General features: G+C 39.5%; 2 protein-coding genes across 2 annotated transcripts in view; one reads left to right on the top strand and one right to left on the bottom strand.

Annotated features, from left to right (window-relative positions):
- LOC110984971 (putative neutral ceramidase C) overlaps positions 1-5,234 on the bottom strand; it is a 28,395-nt gene extending 23,161 nt beyond the window's left edge. The window contains exons 1-2 of the mRNA XM_087149163.1: positions 4,992-5,234; positions 700-849 (exon numbers count right to left, since the gene is read on the bottom strand). Coding sequence (XP_087005289.1) covers positions 700-849; positions 4,992-5,120 — 279 coding nt within the window. The 5' untranslated portion in view covers positions 5,121-5,234. The remainder of the gene's footprint in view (positions 1-699; positions 850-4,991) is intronic.
- Positions 5,235-5,336: 102 nt separating this feature from the next.
- mad2l1 (mitotic arrest deficient 2 like 1) lies at positions 5,337-16,113 on the top strand. The gene is made up of 5 exons (XM_022245642.2): positions 5,337-5,463; positions 6,380-6,526; positions 8,046-8,166; positions 9,403-9,506; positions 11,304-16,113. Exons 1-5 carry the CDS (start codon positions 5,337-5,339, stop codon positions 11,471-11,473), a joined length of 669 nt encoding a protein of 222 aa, XP_022101334.2. The 3' UTR covers positions 11,474-16,113.
- Positions 16,114-16,460: the final 347 nt, after the last annotated feature.

Raw genomic sequence — 16,460 nt, 5'->3', positions numbered from 1 at the left:
ACCATGATCAATAAAGACTCTGAGTTCAAGAAACAGTTACGACAGTTGTTCCAGGATTTGGAAATACTTTGCCATGCAACAAAATGCATGGGGGCTGCGCATCCCATCTCCCAACATGTTCTTGACGACAAGACATCATACTGTGGCAAGGGGTGATTCTATCTCCTAAACAATTTCAGAATACATGTACATCCACTAAGTTCAAAAAACAAACACAAACAAACAGAGATCTGTTTCAAAAACTACCACTTCTTTACAGGAAAAACCTTTTGCGGTTACCCCTCAAGTCCCATCAGTTAGACACAGCTTGATCTCCGTATTATTTCAGTTTAACACTAAGCTGCATTGGAAACACTAGTGTGATGATGATTTTCATTTGCAGATTACGTCCCAACCTGATTCTGTGGGTTTTTCCTGGGAGTAATATTTGGGGGTTTTTCCTCCCGCTTCTTAAACTGAAAATACCTTCCTTGTTGTCTCTCCAGGTTTCTTAGGCCTTCAGGGTGCTGTGCCTAGGGACTTTTGAGGAACCCTTGGTTTCCTTTCCACAAAGAATAAAATCCATAAAATGTGTATGGTGGGTTTGCATGGCTGCCATCTTGTAGGCCGGTGCTTTTGTTCCACAGGGTGTACAAAAATGAGGAACAAAAGAAATGCCCTGCAAGATGGCTACTATGCAAAACCTGTATACCAGCATACTTTTAATTTCAAGAGTGTGGATGTCATTCCAATGTCGGCGCTGACAAACACATTGCATTCCGTCTCATTCAGATCACAAGTGATGAATGCCCGGCTGAAAAGTCTCAGATGAATTCCCTCGGAATTCTGGCTAAAACTTGCATAACCCATCTGTTGAAGGAGAAAGTGGAGAACGGTACAAAAGCAAAGTGACTGAGAGACTGAAGGCTAAAAGTCTGCCACAAAAAGATGAAAGCAAAACATTTCCTCAGTGGCACCACAGAAAGACATATCATGGTTATCATGAACCGTCATGTCATGTGTACAAAGTCAAAAGATGTTAAATCACTTTATGGTAAACTAAGATAATTGCATACATGTACGTCAGTACGTGATGCAGCTGACGATTTGTAAGACTAGAAAACAAACATGAATATGAATCAATGTCATTTTCTATTTCTTCTGTACTTTCCTGGGTATTTTTGGTGCAAAGCCTCATTAAATCCTAGAAAATCCACCATCCTGTAGATTCTTAGACTATGACACAGCATTAGTCTCAAATCACCTGTAATTAATGGTTACCATGCTCTACCAGCCTAAATCCTTCAAAATCCCCCAAATCATCTTGAATAATTTAAACAACATTGAAGGGCTAGGATTAGTATATCTGAAATACATGTAATTCCATAGGGCATTGTATAAAATGAATGTCCCTCGTTAAATGCTCCAGACCAACCCATCTAGCCAAGGAGATTGGCTGTTTATGTACATGTAAGTTTGTGTATTAAAACCCTTACCACCTGGGCCCTTTTTCAGAGGATACACCCTCCATCCTTCAAAATCCCCCAACTGCCCCCCTGAAAAATTGGGGGTAATCTGAGTCCTCTAAAATCCTCCAATATTTCTTGTTCTGTGGAAGGGTGCCCATCACTGCCTCAATAGTTCCAAATCCTCCGCCAATTCCTTTCATTATGTTGAGGCAGAGCGAATGGCATCCTGGAACAGTAAGGAGGATTTCCAATATAATGTGGGTATGAATTTATGCATGGCTGAATGTAAACAACACAAGGTCTAATCCACAACCTTGAGGCAATGCATCCTTCATAATCAGCAATGCAATTTTGGCATGTAGCCTCAATCCTCCAAAATCCTCCAAACCACCTGGAGGCTTTTGAAGGATTTGGGATGGTTACGGTTAAAGGTAATGTGCAGTTGCTCACCCTCTGATAACTTTATTCCCACAAAATATTTAAGCCAGCGATGCAAAACTGTAAAAATGTACTGCTTCTGTTGACTCATTTATTTTTTAAAAGAGGTTCGATTACTGATATATTAGGGATTTGTTTATCAACTCATAACCTGGACACTCATTAAAAACCAGTTTTAATTATGTATTGTATTTTTGAAGCTTGTGCATGTTAGGGCCTGCAAGTTTGCTATAGATGAAGCTTGCATTGGCCTTGTGGCTTTATAACAGAGGACAATGAACTGAATATTTATGTACACTGTATTTGCACATTTCTTCTTCTAAAATATTGTCATTATGTCCCCCCCCCGGAAAATAAATATTTATAATATAAAAATATGTGTAAATAATATAATGTAATGTATGACATAATGTAAATGTATATTAATATATCAAAAAGTACATGTAGCAAAAGGAGGGGGTTACACGTCTACATGTACTTCAATTAGCTTAATGTACATGTGTACATGTACATTACAGAAATCTAAGTATTTAATGATTCTGGGAGTTAGTCAACACAAGGAGCTCCACGGTCAACACAAACACTGAGTCACTACTGGCAACGAACAAGTGCTGAGAACACCGATGTGCACAATATTCACTTTGGACCATAATTTGCTTTGCTGATGGCCTCTGAGCGATATCACTAAGATAATACTAGACTCTCTTAACATGTTTCAAAGTCTGCCGACAACCCAAAGGCATAGCAACTGTACCAACATGATAACGTGTGACAACACCAAGGAAAACACAGTGTTGCTGTTGACTTTATGTTTTCCTATGACAGCCCATCCATAATCTACAAAGTGCAACCTGCAACATTTTGTTCAAATGACCCCGCTTATTTAGTCTTGGCTTTCAAATTAAATTGCCGAGTACTATTTCTCCATTGATCATAATGATCCAGAGTTAAAGGGTAACAGAAATTGAAAACATTTAGTTCAAGTAAAGTATTTCAAAATAACAATAAATACATGTATGTTACCATTTCAAAAACATTGTAAATTTAATGTTTACCCCATTAATTGTGAACCCAAAATGAATAAAAGATCCTGCATTTCCCTGCCCACAATAAATCCCCTTTTGGCTGTTTGTGCTCCCAGGCTGATTGGATGACGTCATCACCAGAACGCTGACATGTATAATGTACATGTACATGCACATTGCGCACAGCACATGCAGTATCGCACGCTTGCAATAGACCACGTTGTGTTTGATGTTGCTCGGCCCACAGGCAAACACTGTCTCAGGTCAAGGTAGAAATTAAAAGACACAGTCCTACCGTGTATTTCTTGAATGATATGTCCTAAAAAGTCAAAGCGCAGGGAAAACATTGAAGCATTTAGGCCTTGGCCTACTTATATGCCTTCAGACCAGTCTCAGGAGGTTTGTGCAGGGGGTTTCAAGCAATGTCCACCTTCATGTAGGCCTATCCAGAACTCTTCATCAGTTTTTTGCAGTTTGGTTTCAGCAAGAAAGTTTACGAAGCTCCCAGATGTCATGAAGAGTTTTAGTGGCATCCTTCCATATTTATAAGTCCATGTAAAAGAATAAGTTGGTTAACATCCCCGCCCGCCTGCCCATTTTTTTTTTAGACACCTGTGAAACTGAGGTGAAAAGAACGTGACATGTCAGAGTAGCCATCATACACAAAAAATCTTTGTGATATGAGCAGGTCGCACCGCTTATTATTTTAATACGAATGTTGTCATGAAAATGCTGTCAAAAAACAAGGGAGCGCAAAGTAAGTTTACCAAAGCTGGCTATTAAGAAACCTCACCAATTATTTCACGTAGGCCTAACATTTGTTGTACACATACAGTACATGTATTTCGCCTTCATGTTGACCGTTCCTTTAGAAACAACCTCGTCGCCTTGGTTCCTTCAGTACTGTGCCTTACAGTTCTCAGGATCAACCCATGGGACGTAGCAGGACAGAGCGTGGCCGTGTCCGACACAAGGGCTATGTCAGTATGTGCTAAAGCTAGGACTACTTTTCACAGTGTGTCAATCGGAAGCAGCCATAGCTCTAGTACGCAGCCCTTCTTTCTACTTGGCCGAGTGCACCACTTTTCACAGTGTGTCAATCGGAAGCAGCCATAGCTCTAGTACGCAGCCCTTCTTTCTACTTGGCCGAGTGCACCATGCATTGCGCATGCGCTTTGTCACGGTACGCGTGGACATGGCGGACGATCGCGATCGTTAAATTTTTCCAGCATTTTTCATGTCTCGATGTATGAATTAAACTTAATTTTGAAAAAGGCATGTGATTCACTTTATTGTATTATTATTTTCATCAATAAAATGCGTCATTTCAAACTGAATCTCTCAAATGAGAAAGGAATAGGGAAAAGAAACCTCCCGTCTGCCCCTGAAAAATGAAAGGCCATGGATGCTAAACAATTGATTTTTTTTATAAGGCCTACTGGAGGAATTAGCCTACGAATACAAAACATCAAATCGTGAAAAATACATGAATTTTTGTTTTGAATAGTTAACAAAACACCCCCCCTCCAAAAAAAGAAAATCACACTGATACAACATTCATTCCGCAGACCAAATTGCTTGTCAAAGTTCAGTGCTGCTACCTCTAGGGGCTAGAACTTTGGAGATTGTATACTAGGGCCTATGGCCAGGCTAGAGAAAATGTGACTTTCTTAATGATAAACTAGCCATACAAACTTTGAATCCACTAATGTGTCATGTGTTAAAAGTTACAATACAACACAGTTTCCCCTCATAATTTCCCTCAAAACTCAAAATCCTGCCCTTTTTAACAACATTAACGCTACAGTTACTGAGCATGATTTCACAGTCATCTCCCAAGGTGAATTCAAAAGCTGACACACCTAGCTCTCCATCTATTATTCTAAGGACAAGGTCCCAAAATTTACAATCCGTAGAACTTAAACTTTGCGGTTCGACTTCCCACGGTTGTCCGCCGCGCGGTCGCAGACGATGAACCAATACTGCATGCCTGTGGCCTGTCCTTGCCTAGCTGTGCAGGGGTGGGTACGGCAGGCCTTGCTCTTTAAGTTTTAGCCCGTAATTGAATCTAGAATCTTACCATGTTGACATCCAACGCGGGGCCAGTTACATCTGATATACCAACCCCAACTTTGTAAGCGGGTGTTGCTGCACAAACCCCTGCAAAAAGCAGGATGAGAATTGAACAAGTTGTCGGGTTTAAGAACATTTTGACCTAAAGTCAATCGACAACTTTTGATGAGCGTTCAATCGTGTCAGTTGAGTCAAAGATGGACTTCTTCGATGTCAACCTTCGAGTTAAACATGTCAAACACAACGCGACGGCGCGGCGCCGTATACCTTATATATCGCCATCAACGGCAGAACTGCGATGCTCTGAACGGCTAGCTGGACGTCTTCGCCTATAAAGCATGATCTCACGACAATGGGATCTGACTACATTATGCAGGTCGACGTCGCAAAATTGAAAAAAATGGCGGCAACTCTGCAAGCGCCGAAGGCGAACACGATCACTTTGAAGGGATCTAGTGAAAAAGTTTCGGAGTTTTTCTGTAAGCTTTTCACTCTAATCAACAGAATACAATTTTATATTCACATTTTATCAATTTTGATAATTTCTATGTAGTTTATTGCTCTGGATTCAAGACCATACCACATCGTATGATCATAACCTGATCCTAGGCCGTGTGATGACGTTAAGCTCTGGGCCCTATGCCTGTCCCATGTCAGTATGTTTAGGTGTGGACTTAGCCCAGATTGGACGTTGTCTTACGTCAGGGAGTCCACCTGGGCTAGGTGTGGACTCTGAGCACAATCATGCGTTCGTCGTGCCCACCGCTCTCTGAATTCGAAGCACGCGATGAACTAGGCCTAAGACTTCAAAAGACAGTCTCCCTGTTAATCTCCCTAGTGGAAGATTCAGGAAGAATTTCTACAACTTACAAGTCTGCAAGTAGGCCTTCAGACCTTGACTTGATCATGCTGATGACCACCACGACATGACTTCTGTTACTTGGCCCACCCCCCCCACTTAAGTTTAGTGTCATTAGGAATAGGGCATACTACTTGCTTTTCCAATGGAGAAAGCAGTCCTAACTTATTCAAATCAAACAGTAGGAGCGCATGCACCAATCTTCTAATGAAACATGACCAGACCTCACACTTATTTATTATCATGCCAAGGTAACCTTTTGCTCTCTTTGACCATGTTGACATGTTTGAAGATCTGTTCTTTGGTTTGTGATTATTACTAATTTGAGGGAATGGTAAGAGTTCTATACATGGACAACACTAATTTTCCCTTAAAATGTTCTAACAGCCATCAGAAAGTGATAACATTTCCTAAAAAGTGAAATTTAGCTAAGAAAATTCTGAAGCATTTACTCATTTACAGGAATTCATGTACTTGCTTCAGATCTTATTGACAATAAGTGTTTTCTTTGTGGGTGTGTGCATGACCTGTCTCAGCATTCGGCATCAACAGTTTGCTTTACCAGCGAGGTATCTACCCTCCTGAAACGTTCACCAGAAAACAGAAGTATGGCCTGACGCTGTTTATGTCAACAGACAAGGCACTGCAAGATTATCTGGAAAATGTGCTCAGACAGCTCAACAGTAAGTTCTTTAGGAAGAGACTAACGTCTGTGACTGTATAATCACCAGGTTCCTAATTTTGCCACCTATCGACAAGTCTTATTTTTTTCAGTTTTCACAGTAAGTGGTGAAATAAGGGATCTGGCGACTACACCGGCATGAATGTTTAATTAATTATCCCTACTCTGTAGTCATTCAGTGGCCAGGAATCTTTGCAGGAAAGAGTTCCATGGAATGCTGGTCGATTCGTACGCCTGCCAACTCGTACGCACCAACTCGTACACTGACAAACTCATGCATGTACGCCGACCAACTTGTACACCGACCAAGTCGTATGCCAAATTGTACCATGACTACGACACGTACAAGGATGTGTGCAGTTGTGTTGCCATTTCCCTTTATAATATGTTGGATTTCCCCCACCCCAACTTGATACCAACCTAGTTTGGTAGAAAACACTGTGTGATATTGTGTCTATCCATGCTTTTAATGATTAATCTGTAACTTATCAATGACAAGCCACCATAGCAAAATAAGTGGCTCTGCCTTGTATTTTACATTTCTTGACTACATTGTGTATGTAGTGTGACAGAGCAGTTTTTAATGCATCTGGCAATGTAGTTGAAAAAGATCATCTTCCAGTCATTGGACCAATCGACTTGAGAATTCAGACTAAAAATCGACAGCGCGTCACGTTGTCACCGCATGAGTTGGTCGATGTAAGAGTTAGTCGGTGTACGAGTTGGCCGGCTGTGAGTTGAACGAGTTGGTCGGTGTACAAGTTGGCCAGCTATGAGTTGACCAAACCGTGTATGAGTTGGTCGGTGTACGAGTTGGCCAGCTATGAGTTGACCAAACAGTGTACAATTTGGTTGGTGTACGAGTTGACACACGTACATGTATTACTTGACGTGTTCCCATTCCATACACAATGTACTGAGACATCACTAATTTCCCTGCAGTAAGCCATCAGAAAGTGGTAACATGTCCCAAAATGTCACATTTACTGGAGAAAATATTGAATCATTTACTGAGAAAATACAAGTTTTTCAGACCATTCTCATGGGTATGGAACTCTATCTCCCTGAATTGCCCTCCACTGCCAAAGAAACCAATGTCACATTCTTTGCTCTTAAACTTGCGGGGAGCATCAATCGGTTCAAGGAAAGGCACCGTAAGTTTTATATTTTGTTGATTTGTCGAATAAACAGATATAGGTTCCACATAATTTTCTAGGCTGGGTCAGGTAACCAGAAACAGCTATTTTTTGTTTGGCCTCAATTTACATGTATATACATATATGTCAGTGTATGTGTAATCTCATGGGAGGGTTGGAAATGAGTGACCAGTATTACTTGCTACTTTCTTTTTGTCACTTTTTGCTCTCATTGGAGACAAACTGACATACATGTATTTGGTGTGTTACAATTTCATGAATCGTGTAATTATTAAATCGCTGATAATGTACATTTGCATATAGATTGGTAGCTGTATTTTGTAAAGATTTCCAAAACTAATTATGTCATCTTTTTTTCCCAAGAGTGGTTGAATGAGAAGACAGTTCAGAAGGTGGTAGTTGTAATCACAGAAGTAGAATCAGGGGAAGTCCAGGAGAGATGGCAGTTTGACATCCAGTGTGACAAATCAATGACACATGAGAGGTACGTTTGATATCCAGTGTGACGAATCAATGACACATGATAGATAAGTTTGACATCCAGTGTGACAAATCAATGACACATGATAGATAAGTTTGACATCCGGTGTGACAAATCAATGACACATGATAGATAAGTTTAACATCCAGTGTGACAAATCAATGACACATGATAGATAAGTTTAACATCCAGTGTGACAAATCGATGACACATGATAGATAAGTTTAACATCCAGTGTGACAAATCAATGACACATGATAGATAAGTTTAACATCCAGTGTGACAAATCGATGACACATGATAGGTAAGTTTGACATCCAGTGTGACAAATCGATGACACATGATAGGTAAGTTTGACATCCAGTGTGACAAATCGATGACACATGATAGGTAAGTTTGACATCCAGTGTGACAAATCGATGACACATGATAGATAAGTTTAACATCCAGTGTGACAAATCAATGACACGTGATAGATAAGTTTGACATCCAGTGTGACAAATCAATGACACATGATAGATAAGTTTAACATCCAGTGTGACAAATCAATGACACATGATAGATAAGTTTCACATCCAGTGTGACAAATCGATGACACATGATAGGTAAGTTTGACATCCAGTGTGACAAATCGATGACACAAGATAGATACATGTAAGTTTGACGTCCAGTGTGTCAAATCGATGACACGTGATAGGTAAGTTTGATATCCAGTGGGACAAATTAATGACACAAGATAGGTAAGTTTGACGTCCAGTGTGACAAATTCCGGTAGACTTGTTAAAACAAAGCCTAAGGTCAAGGCTTAGTACTTAAACATAAAACATTTAACACTTAAACATTAAACATAATTCACCTCTTCAGTCCTCACTTCTTGAGGTTGAAAGGGACAATTATTCTACTCCAATGTTGCCCCTTTATATTTCAATTAGTTTTTTCACTTTTCATTTTGATTTATGAGTATTAGCGAGGTCAATAACAGCGCGACCAAATTTCCGCTTTCATGTGGGATTGCCTTTTGGCCAGTTAGTGTAATGGAGTTTTTAAGCCAAAATCATAGACAACAAATAACCGGCAAGCAACCTCATTGACATGCTCAATCATTTAGCCTTAAAAGAGGACCACATTTCGAATAAATATGGCACGTAGATTTCACACTTCTACTTCACCAAACTGGGTTCATACAATCAGTAACATTTGTTTTGAAATTGACCCACTGTTTACTTTCTATTCATGCAGTCAACCAAGAGAAAAGTCCAATGCGGAAATCAACAAGGAGATCAAGGCTGTCATCACCCAAATCACAGCCACCGTCACCTTTCTGCCACTCTTAGCCAATCCATGTGAGTAGCTACGATGGAACAAAGTTGGGCTGTCATTAATCTTGGATCCAAGACCTTAGCATTACTGTTAGTCGAAGTGGATTAATGCAGTCTACAGAGGGCGCTATATTTACTTTTGATTCTTTTCTCCCTGTGGTAGTGGGTTATCTGGAGATAGTCACTCTCCAAGAGTGATGGTTTGCAATTGCAGAATAAGCTGCAGGGAGGTCTTGAAACCAAGACCAAGCTATGATGAGTAACCCATACCTCAACTTAACATGGCAGGCACCAGTCTCAGGTGACGTGTATTTTTTAGCCTACATTAATCCCCAAGGTAGCCTATAATACCAAACTTCTTTTTTTCTCAAAATGGTGTAAAAAGTCATGGAAATCATCATATTTTAGTCCTGGGAAAAGTCATGGAATTGGGTTTTCCGATTCATGTGGAACCCTGTGTGTTTTTACATCCAAACTGGTACACTTGGCGGTTCGGATTTTAAAGAGGTCCTGCAGAGAATTTTTTTAATAAACTTTACAGTCTTCTTCATTATGGAAACTATTCGAGAATATTGAAAAAGGCACTTTCCTAAATTGATTGATATTGTACAATTTTTTTCTGGACAACTGAGGGCACTATCGTGATGTGAATCCCAGCAGACATTGTTCAGTTTGTCTGTTCAAATTGGGCACTGGAAACATTTGTGAAAAAGGTTTGCTCATTGGCTTATTGCCAACTACTAGCACGAAAGCAAATCAACTAACGAAATGAAAGTAAGGACAGCAAAGTGTAAACATTTCTGCAGTTTTCTGTGGCACAAATCAGTGAAAGATTGAGGTTTTCTCCCTGGGATGGCATTGGCATAGCAGTTTTTCGTTTGAATAAGGAAGTTTGCATTACCAAACAAACTTAAAAGGCTTTGAAATATGTGTACCCTTTTAAAAAGGCAAAAAAAAAATTGAAAATGAAGTAGCAAGAAAGTTTGCCACCAAGAGGTTGCCATCAAAAGGCCATTTTCCACAGAGTATTACAAGAAATGGTCAGCAGAATTCTCTTTGGAATTATTCCCAGTGTTTGTCGTGAAAAATGTGTAAGTGTATTTCATGTAGCAGTTTCAATTAATCATCTCTTTCCTCTATTTGGCCCAACGAGCAGGGGTAATGTATGTGATAATGGAAGGTGATTTGATTTTAGTTAAAAGCGCTATAAAAACCTGTTATTATTACTGCATGGAATGCTCCAAACCAATCTATCAAAAATTTCTACTGGCATACACTGAAATGCAAATTGAGGCAAGACGTTTATGCTGCTGTCGACCATAATCTTGAGAAATGGCATCTCTCTGGCTACAGATTATGGGACTGTATTGTGAATCACCCCTTATTGAAACACACAGGTGTGTTTTTAAGGGCATTGGTAAAATGATTGCATTGCATTGGTGAGAAGATGGCTCTTGTTTCAACTGAAGGAGACTCCTCCACTTGTAACAAAAATCAAATAATTTGTTAGTTTGCAGCCATATGTTCCCTCATTAGGTCACCTCATTGGTTTCTGCAACCTCACTGTAGCTTAGTGCAATGGACTGTCCCCCATTTGTATTAATCTTAATTTGTACAATGATAAAACATATCATGCATATTGATATTATGACTGAAGGGGTGGAACTAGACACTCTATTTAATGTCAGTATGAGTGCATTTGCACACACTGTGTGGACAGATTTCAGGAGCTTGTGAGTTGCATCTGAAATGTTTTGGTACAAGACCTCTTCTCATGTACTCCACACAAACCTTGACCCTCAACCCTTGACCTGATTTCAGGCACATTCAACATCCTGATCTACACCGACAAGGACATGGCCATGCCGGAGCAGTGGGAGGAGTCGGGTCCATCACTGATCGCAAACTCACAAGAAGTTAAGCTGCGCAGCTTTGCCACGTCAATACACAAGATAGATGCAGCTGTGTCTTACAAGGATGACGGAATGTGAGACAAAGACGACTGTGGCTCACTCTTCCAAACAAAGCAAAGTTCTGAAAAGCATCTTTGGTGACAAGCAGTAGAGGGAATTCTTTGGCATTCAACCTGTAGCATCGCATCAACTGTGAATGTATGTGTCTTTAGAAATCACAGTGCTTTTGCAATATGATGTAACAATTAAAGCATAGTGATGTCATGAAAATTTTATTTCAAGCCAAGTCAATCATAAAAGCCATGTCAAATCCACAACTCTCCATAACTGCCCAAATGTGACCGGCTCCACAAAAATGGGTATTGTGGAACTTTTTTTTCGAAATGAGTTACATGCACATTTGAATTGGTTACATTATAAGCTTTAACTTGGTGCAATCTGGAGATATATTGATTTTTGCATAATCATATCATACACGTTAACAGAATTGCTTTCAGAGATAAAGCCCTTTTAACGCAGGAAGTGGAAAAAGAAATCAGCCAAGAGGAAAGTCTCTTGATGCCCATAGCAACAGTTAGGTTTCTGGTATGAATCGTGAAAGTAATAGAAGCCAGTAAACTGAGAAGTAAAAATCACCCTGTCCACATAGAAAAGTCCTTAGTGTGAAATAGCACAGCGTCCCTTAATACCCTTTTTTGCCGAGCAGGTCACAAATTGCCCACATAAAACTAATTTTCACTCAAGCACTTTGAATTACAGATAGCTGAATAGTATAACACTGCTTGGTAAGTTTATAACAGCACTAAATGCAAAAAGTACAGTTTTTTGGCTTTAGCCTGGTTTGGGAGTGGTGGGTCACAATTGATAAATCAAAATCAAGAGACCTTTGTACAAACAACCCCTTAATTTAACCTGTTTATTAAAAAAATTGAAGCACAAATGTCTACAAAAAGTTAAGCAATTTTGTATGAAAAAGCGAAAACACTGCATACATGTACATGTATATACCAGTTATATCCAGGGTGCTCGGCATAGGCATGTCATCACCTTGGCCGATGTTGTAATCTACCTGTACTGTGAAAAATGGAAGTGCAGGTTTATGAATTAACTGAATTAACGTTCACACAATGTTTCTCCCTCTGAAAAACATTTTCAGAGGCATTTTGGGGTCATGTGGCAAAATGACAAGAAAGAGTCCAAGGAGTGTTCATGAAAAATCCAGCTTAAAGGAGTAGTCACAGTGGTAGAAAAATGAGCCTTTTGCTCCCAAGAAGACAGAAATGTCCACACTAGGTATATGAAACAAAGCATCAAGTGTGGACCTCCAAGTGTCCTCCTTTTGCTCAAATTCAACACATTTTTCAAGAGCTCTTGTAGGATTTGGACACATTTTTCACAAGTGGACCTGCCCAAACCATGGACCCTACTGTCCTGTCCTGTATTTTGTGTATGGTTTGGATACGTACACACTCACACAAGTGTGTATTTGCCTGCAACCGGGGACGCCCTATTGTTCCTCTTTTGTTTGTACTTTAACTTTTTTAGAAGACCACCCATATGTTTTGTACACGGTTGTCAATCGGGGACCCTCTGTCAATCGGGGACCTTATTGTCCTCTATTGTTTAGGGTCCCCGATTGAATGCAGAAACAAACTCACTCACGTACACACCCATACCTGTTTTACATACAAAGTGTTCATATTCCTTGTTCTTCTATGGTTAAGGAAACTTGAGGAAAATGCTCCTTTTTCTCCAACTAGGATAAATCCTTCGAGCTGGATTTTTGATGATGATTTCCTGGACTGTTCCTTATTCATTTTGCCATGGATAACCTTGAACCCAACGCGCCTCTGAAACTGTTTTTCAGAGAGGGGAAAACACTGTGTGAACGTACGCAAGTCCACATAATGCCATCAAGGTTCCTGCGGCCTGGAAAAGTCATGGAATTTTGTAAAAATGACTTAAGTCGTGAAAAAGTCAAGGAATTTTTCAAACATTGTATGTGATTTCCGTTATCAGAAATAAGTGCATAAAATGCATAATTTTATTTGCAACTTTAAAAAGTCCGAGTAATCCAAGAATTAGTGTTATTGGGTCATGGATGTTCATAATTTGGTCATGGAAAAGTCATTGAATTTAATTGTCCTTTAAGCGCAGGAACACGTGCTATCATACCCTACATTATGTGGACTTAATTCTTTTGTGCAGAGGTCCACACTATGTATGACACGCCTGCACAATGGTATCTGCATTGCCTACAAGGTCACACTATGGAAGATTCTTCACAGGTCCAACTGTTAGAATAATAATTATTTGCTGTGGCACTTGCATAGCCAGATGTTCTTCTCTCTGAAATAAGGGTTTCTCCTTTAAGGTTTTATTTTCACAATTTTCAATTCCACCTGGCCCTATTTTTGGCTGCCCATGACCTCCTCCAATCCCTCAAAAACCTTTTTCAGGATTCAGAAGCTTTTCTTTGTGTGCAAAGTGGTAAATTTGGGGAAATGTAGGGAAGTTTCTGGGATTTTATTCAAATTAGACTTGACGCCGGAGAGTTTAAATGGTGTCATGTACATGTACGCTACAGCGGCATGTTGCAGGAATGCACTGCCCAGGAGCAGGAAGTCGCCTTACACTCCACGGAAGGTTGACACATCATAAAAAAGCATAAGGCTTGCATGTAAATACTGGCTACTGCAATGAGTTTAGAGCCAGGGTCCCAGCTTCGTGAATTAGCATCCATAGGAAGTGATCTTTAACCTCAACTTCCCGAGGATTCTTAGTAAGAACCTTGAGCATACAGTGTACTGTCTGAATCATCGAACACCCTTCAGCTCTTTTCAGAACCACACAGACACGTACTCATGCAGGAGATATTTGGTGCAACCGCAAACAGTGCTTCCATATATGTAAATATGTTTCGTGCCGCCCCCATGATAAACTCTCTGTCTCTTCCTGAATCCTTCCAAATGATTTGTGTAGAAAACTTTTGGCATGTTCTTTGGAATTCCAGCAAGCATTAAAGCCTATGTAATCCATAATGTTGATTAGCCTTCCTGCATCCTGTAAATTCCTCAAAACCTGTTGGATTGTAAACAGCCCCATTGCCAAGTTCAGGTGTCGGGGGGGGGGAGTGCCAGCTGAAGGGGCACATCACAAGAAAAATAGATCAGTTTGATGCTTACAGTTTGGGCGGGTGGAGTTGCCTAGATGCTTGTCAGAGTGGACCGACTCCCTCACAACTCACCCCCTTCCACCGTGACAGGCCAGATTTTTAGAAATCTTGGAAGGATAGGCTTTAGTTGGACTTCATGATAGGCACAGCAGAACTGCACCTCAACTGTATGCTCAAAACAAACAAAAATTAAGCCATGTTGCTGACTACCCAACGCAACCTAGAAAATGAAATGAGCTTTTGATTTTTTTTTCCAATTTAAAACAAAAATGTATCACCTTTGTGTACGTCAACTTTCTTTTATCTAATAATGCTGGTTAGCTTTCAATTGACTTGCTCTTATGTGTTTGTACAATAATCTGCTTTCCAAACTGGCATCCTGTAACCCTCACAACAAGAAAACATAACAAATGCCAAAAATTTAAGTAAAGGGCGATACATGAAATGTATTCATTTGTGAGGGGATTAGTAGGCATTGATAATTGTGCTGTTTGTATATGTATTAATTTAGTATTAATGGTTCATCTTTAGCTTCTTTACTTGCTTAACAGCAAAAACTGCCATTCAGAAGTGGCCATCTGATCTCCCTTCTGTGCATCAACAAATGATATCCGGAAACATTGTAGAACACGTCAGTCAAATTTTGTATGCTTTTTGTTTTAAACTTGACAGGGTAAAATCTAGCAGCAGGTTTTCCCAATAAAAAAGCATTACTGAACTTGTAATTAACAAATGCTTACAAAAATAATTTCGTGAAACAAGCTAAGTTGCTGTAACTCAAGCAACAAGTGAAGAGAAATTGAACCTCTCCATCAAAGACTGATTTTGTGCCTGTTATTATTTTTAGTGATGCGAGAGATGGTGATCATTACGGGAGATCTTTTCAATGGAACATTTATTAAAATAAGGCATTTTGTTTAGTATGTAAATAATATACTTTATAAAGTTATTCACCTGTATTAAAGTTGACAGCAAATTAACAAGTTTTTCCAACCAATTTCAGAAAAGAGGCATTCACTTCCATCAGCATCAATTGTGCTCATACTTGGATTTTTTTTCCCATTGGCTTCAGTTTCCCACAAACAAGTGCATTTCAGTGATACATGTACTTTCATTTGAGGCGTTCATATAGTCTCCATTTCCACCAGTACTGTCATTTACAAACTGATGCGATAAAATTAAGATTCATCAAAACCCACAGGATTTTAATCTGTGTGGTGTTCATATAGTCTCCAGGTTACACTACTGCTTTTAAGGTGTTGCACCTTTCACTACAAATGCTCCTTAAACCTAGAGGGTTTAAATGACATACATGTACCTAAGTAATCCACATTTATGATCACATGATATTGTGTAATTCAATCAATTCAATTAAAACGCAGTTTCTCTTCCTTTTTTTATTTACTCGTCTTTTCTGTTTTTCTAACCTGAATAACTCCACTTTGATATACATGTACATGTATGTACATACAGTATTTAAATGCCAGTCAGAAGCATTTGCCAAATAGAACCAATGGCGTTAATAGTTTTCACATGTAAACAAGATTTGTTGTGGTTTCCTTGTGTATTTATTCATACATTTGAGTCGTGTTGTTCTTTCCAAAAAATCCACCTTGGTAAATAGAAAATATGTGTATAACTCAGAGAGCCTACCAAAAGAGACGAAATGGAGCATGTGGAAGCTGCTGTTTGAATCAATTGATTTCTTAACCTCTTGCCAAGGATCCTGATGAATTTGAATCAACTTACGTGTATTTAATTAATGCCTGCTTGAAAAAATAAATTAATTACACTTCCGTTAAAATTTGAATATGGGGGCATGTGGCCGAGTGGTTAGGGTCTGAGGTTCGTAAAACTTATCCAAAAGCCAAATGCTTGACTTGAAAAATT

Source organism: Acanthaster planci, linkage group LG19 (assembly GCF_054643075.1).
Source record: "Acanthaster planci isolate LZ-2023a linkage group LG19, COTS_SCS, whole genome shotgun sequence".
Lineage (NCBI taxonomy): Eukaryota > Metazoa > Echinodermata > Asteroidea > Valvatida > Acanthasteridae > Acanthaster > Acanthaster planci.
Note: the sequence above shows the minus strand (reverse complement) of the source record. Positions and strands in the feature narration are given on the sequence as shown.

Coding starts and splice junctions, on each gene's coding strand:
- mad2l1 (XM_022245642.2), top strand. CDS start 5,337: ATGGGATCTGACTACATTATGCAGGTCGACGTCGCAAAATTGAAAAAA. Junction 8,167..9,402: donor AAATCAATGACACATGAGAG/GTACGTTTGATA, acceptor CTATTCATGCAG/TCAACCAAGAGAAAAGTCCA. Junction 9,507..11,303: donor GCCACTCTTAGCCAATCCAT/GTGAGTAGCTAC, acceptor ACCTGATTTCAG/GCACATTCAACATCCTGATC.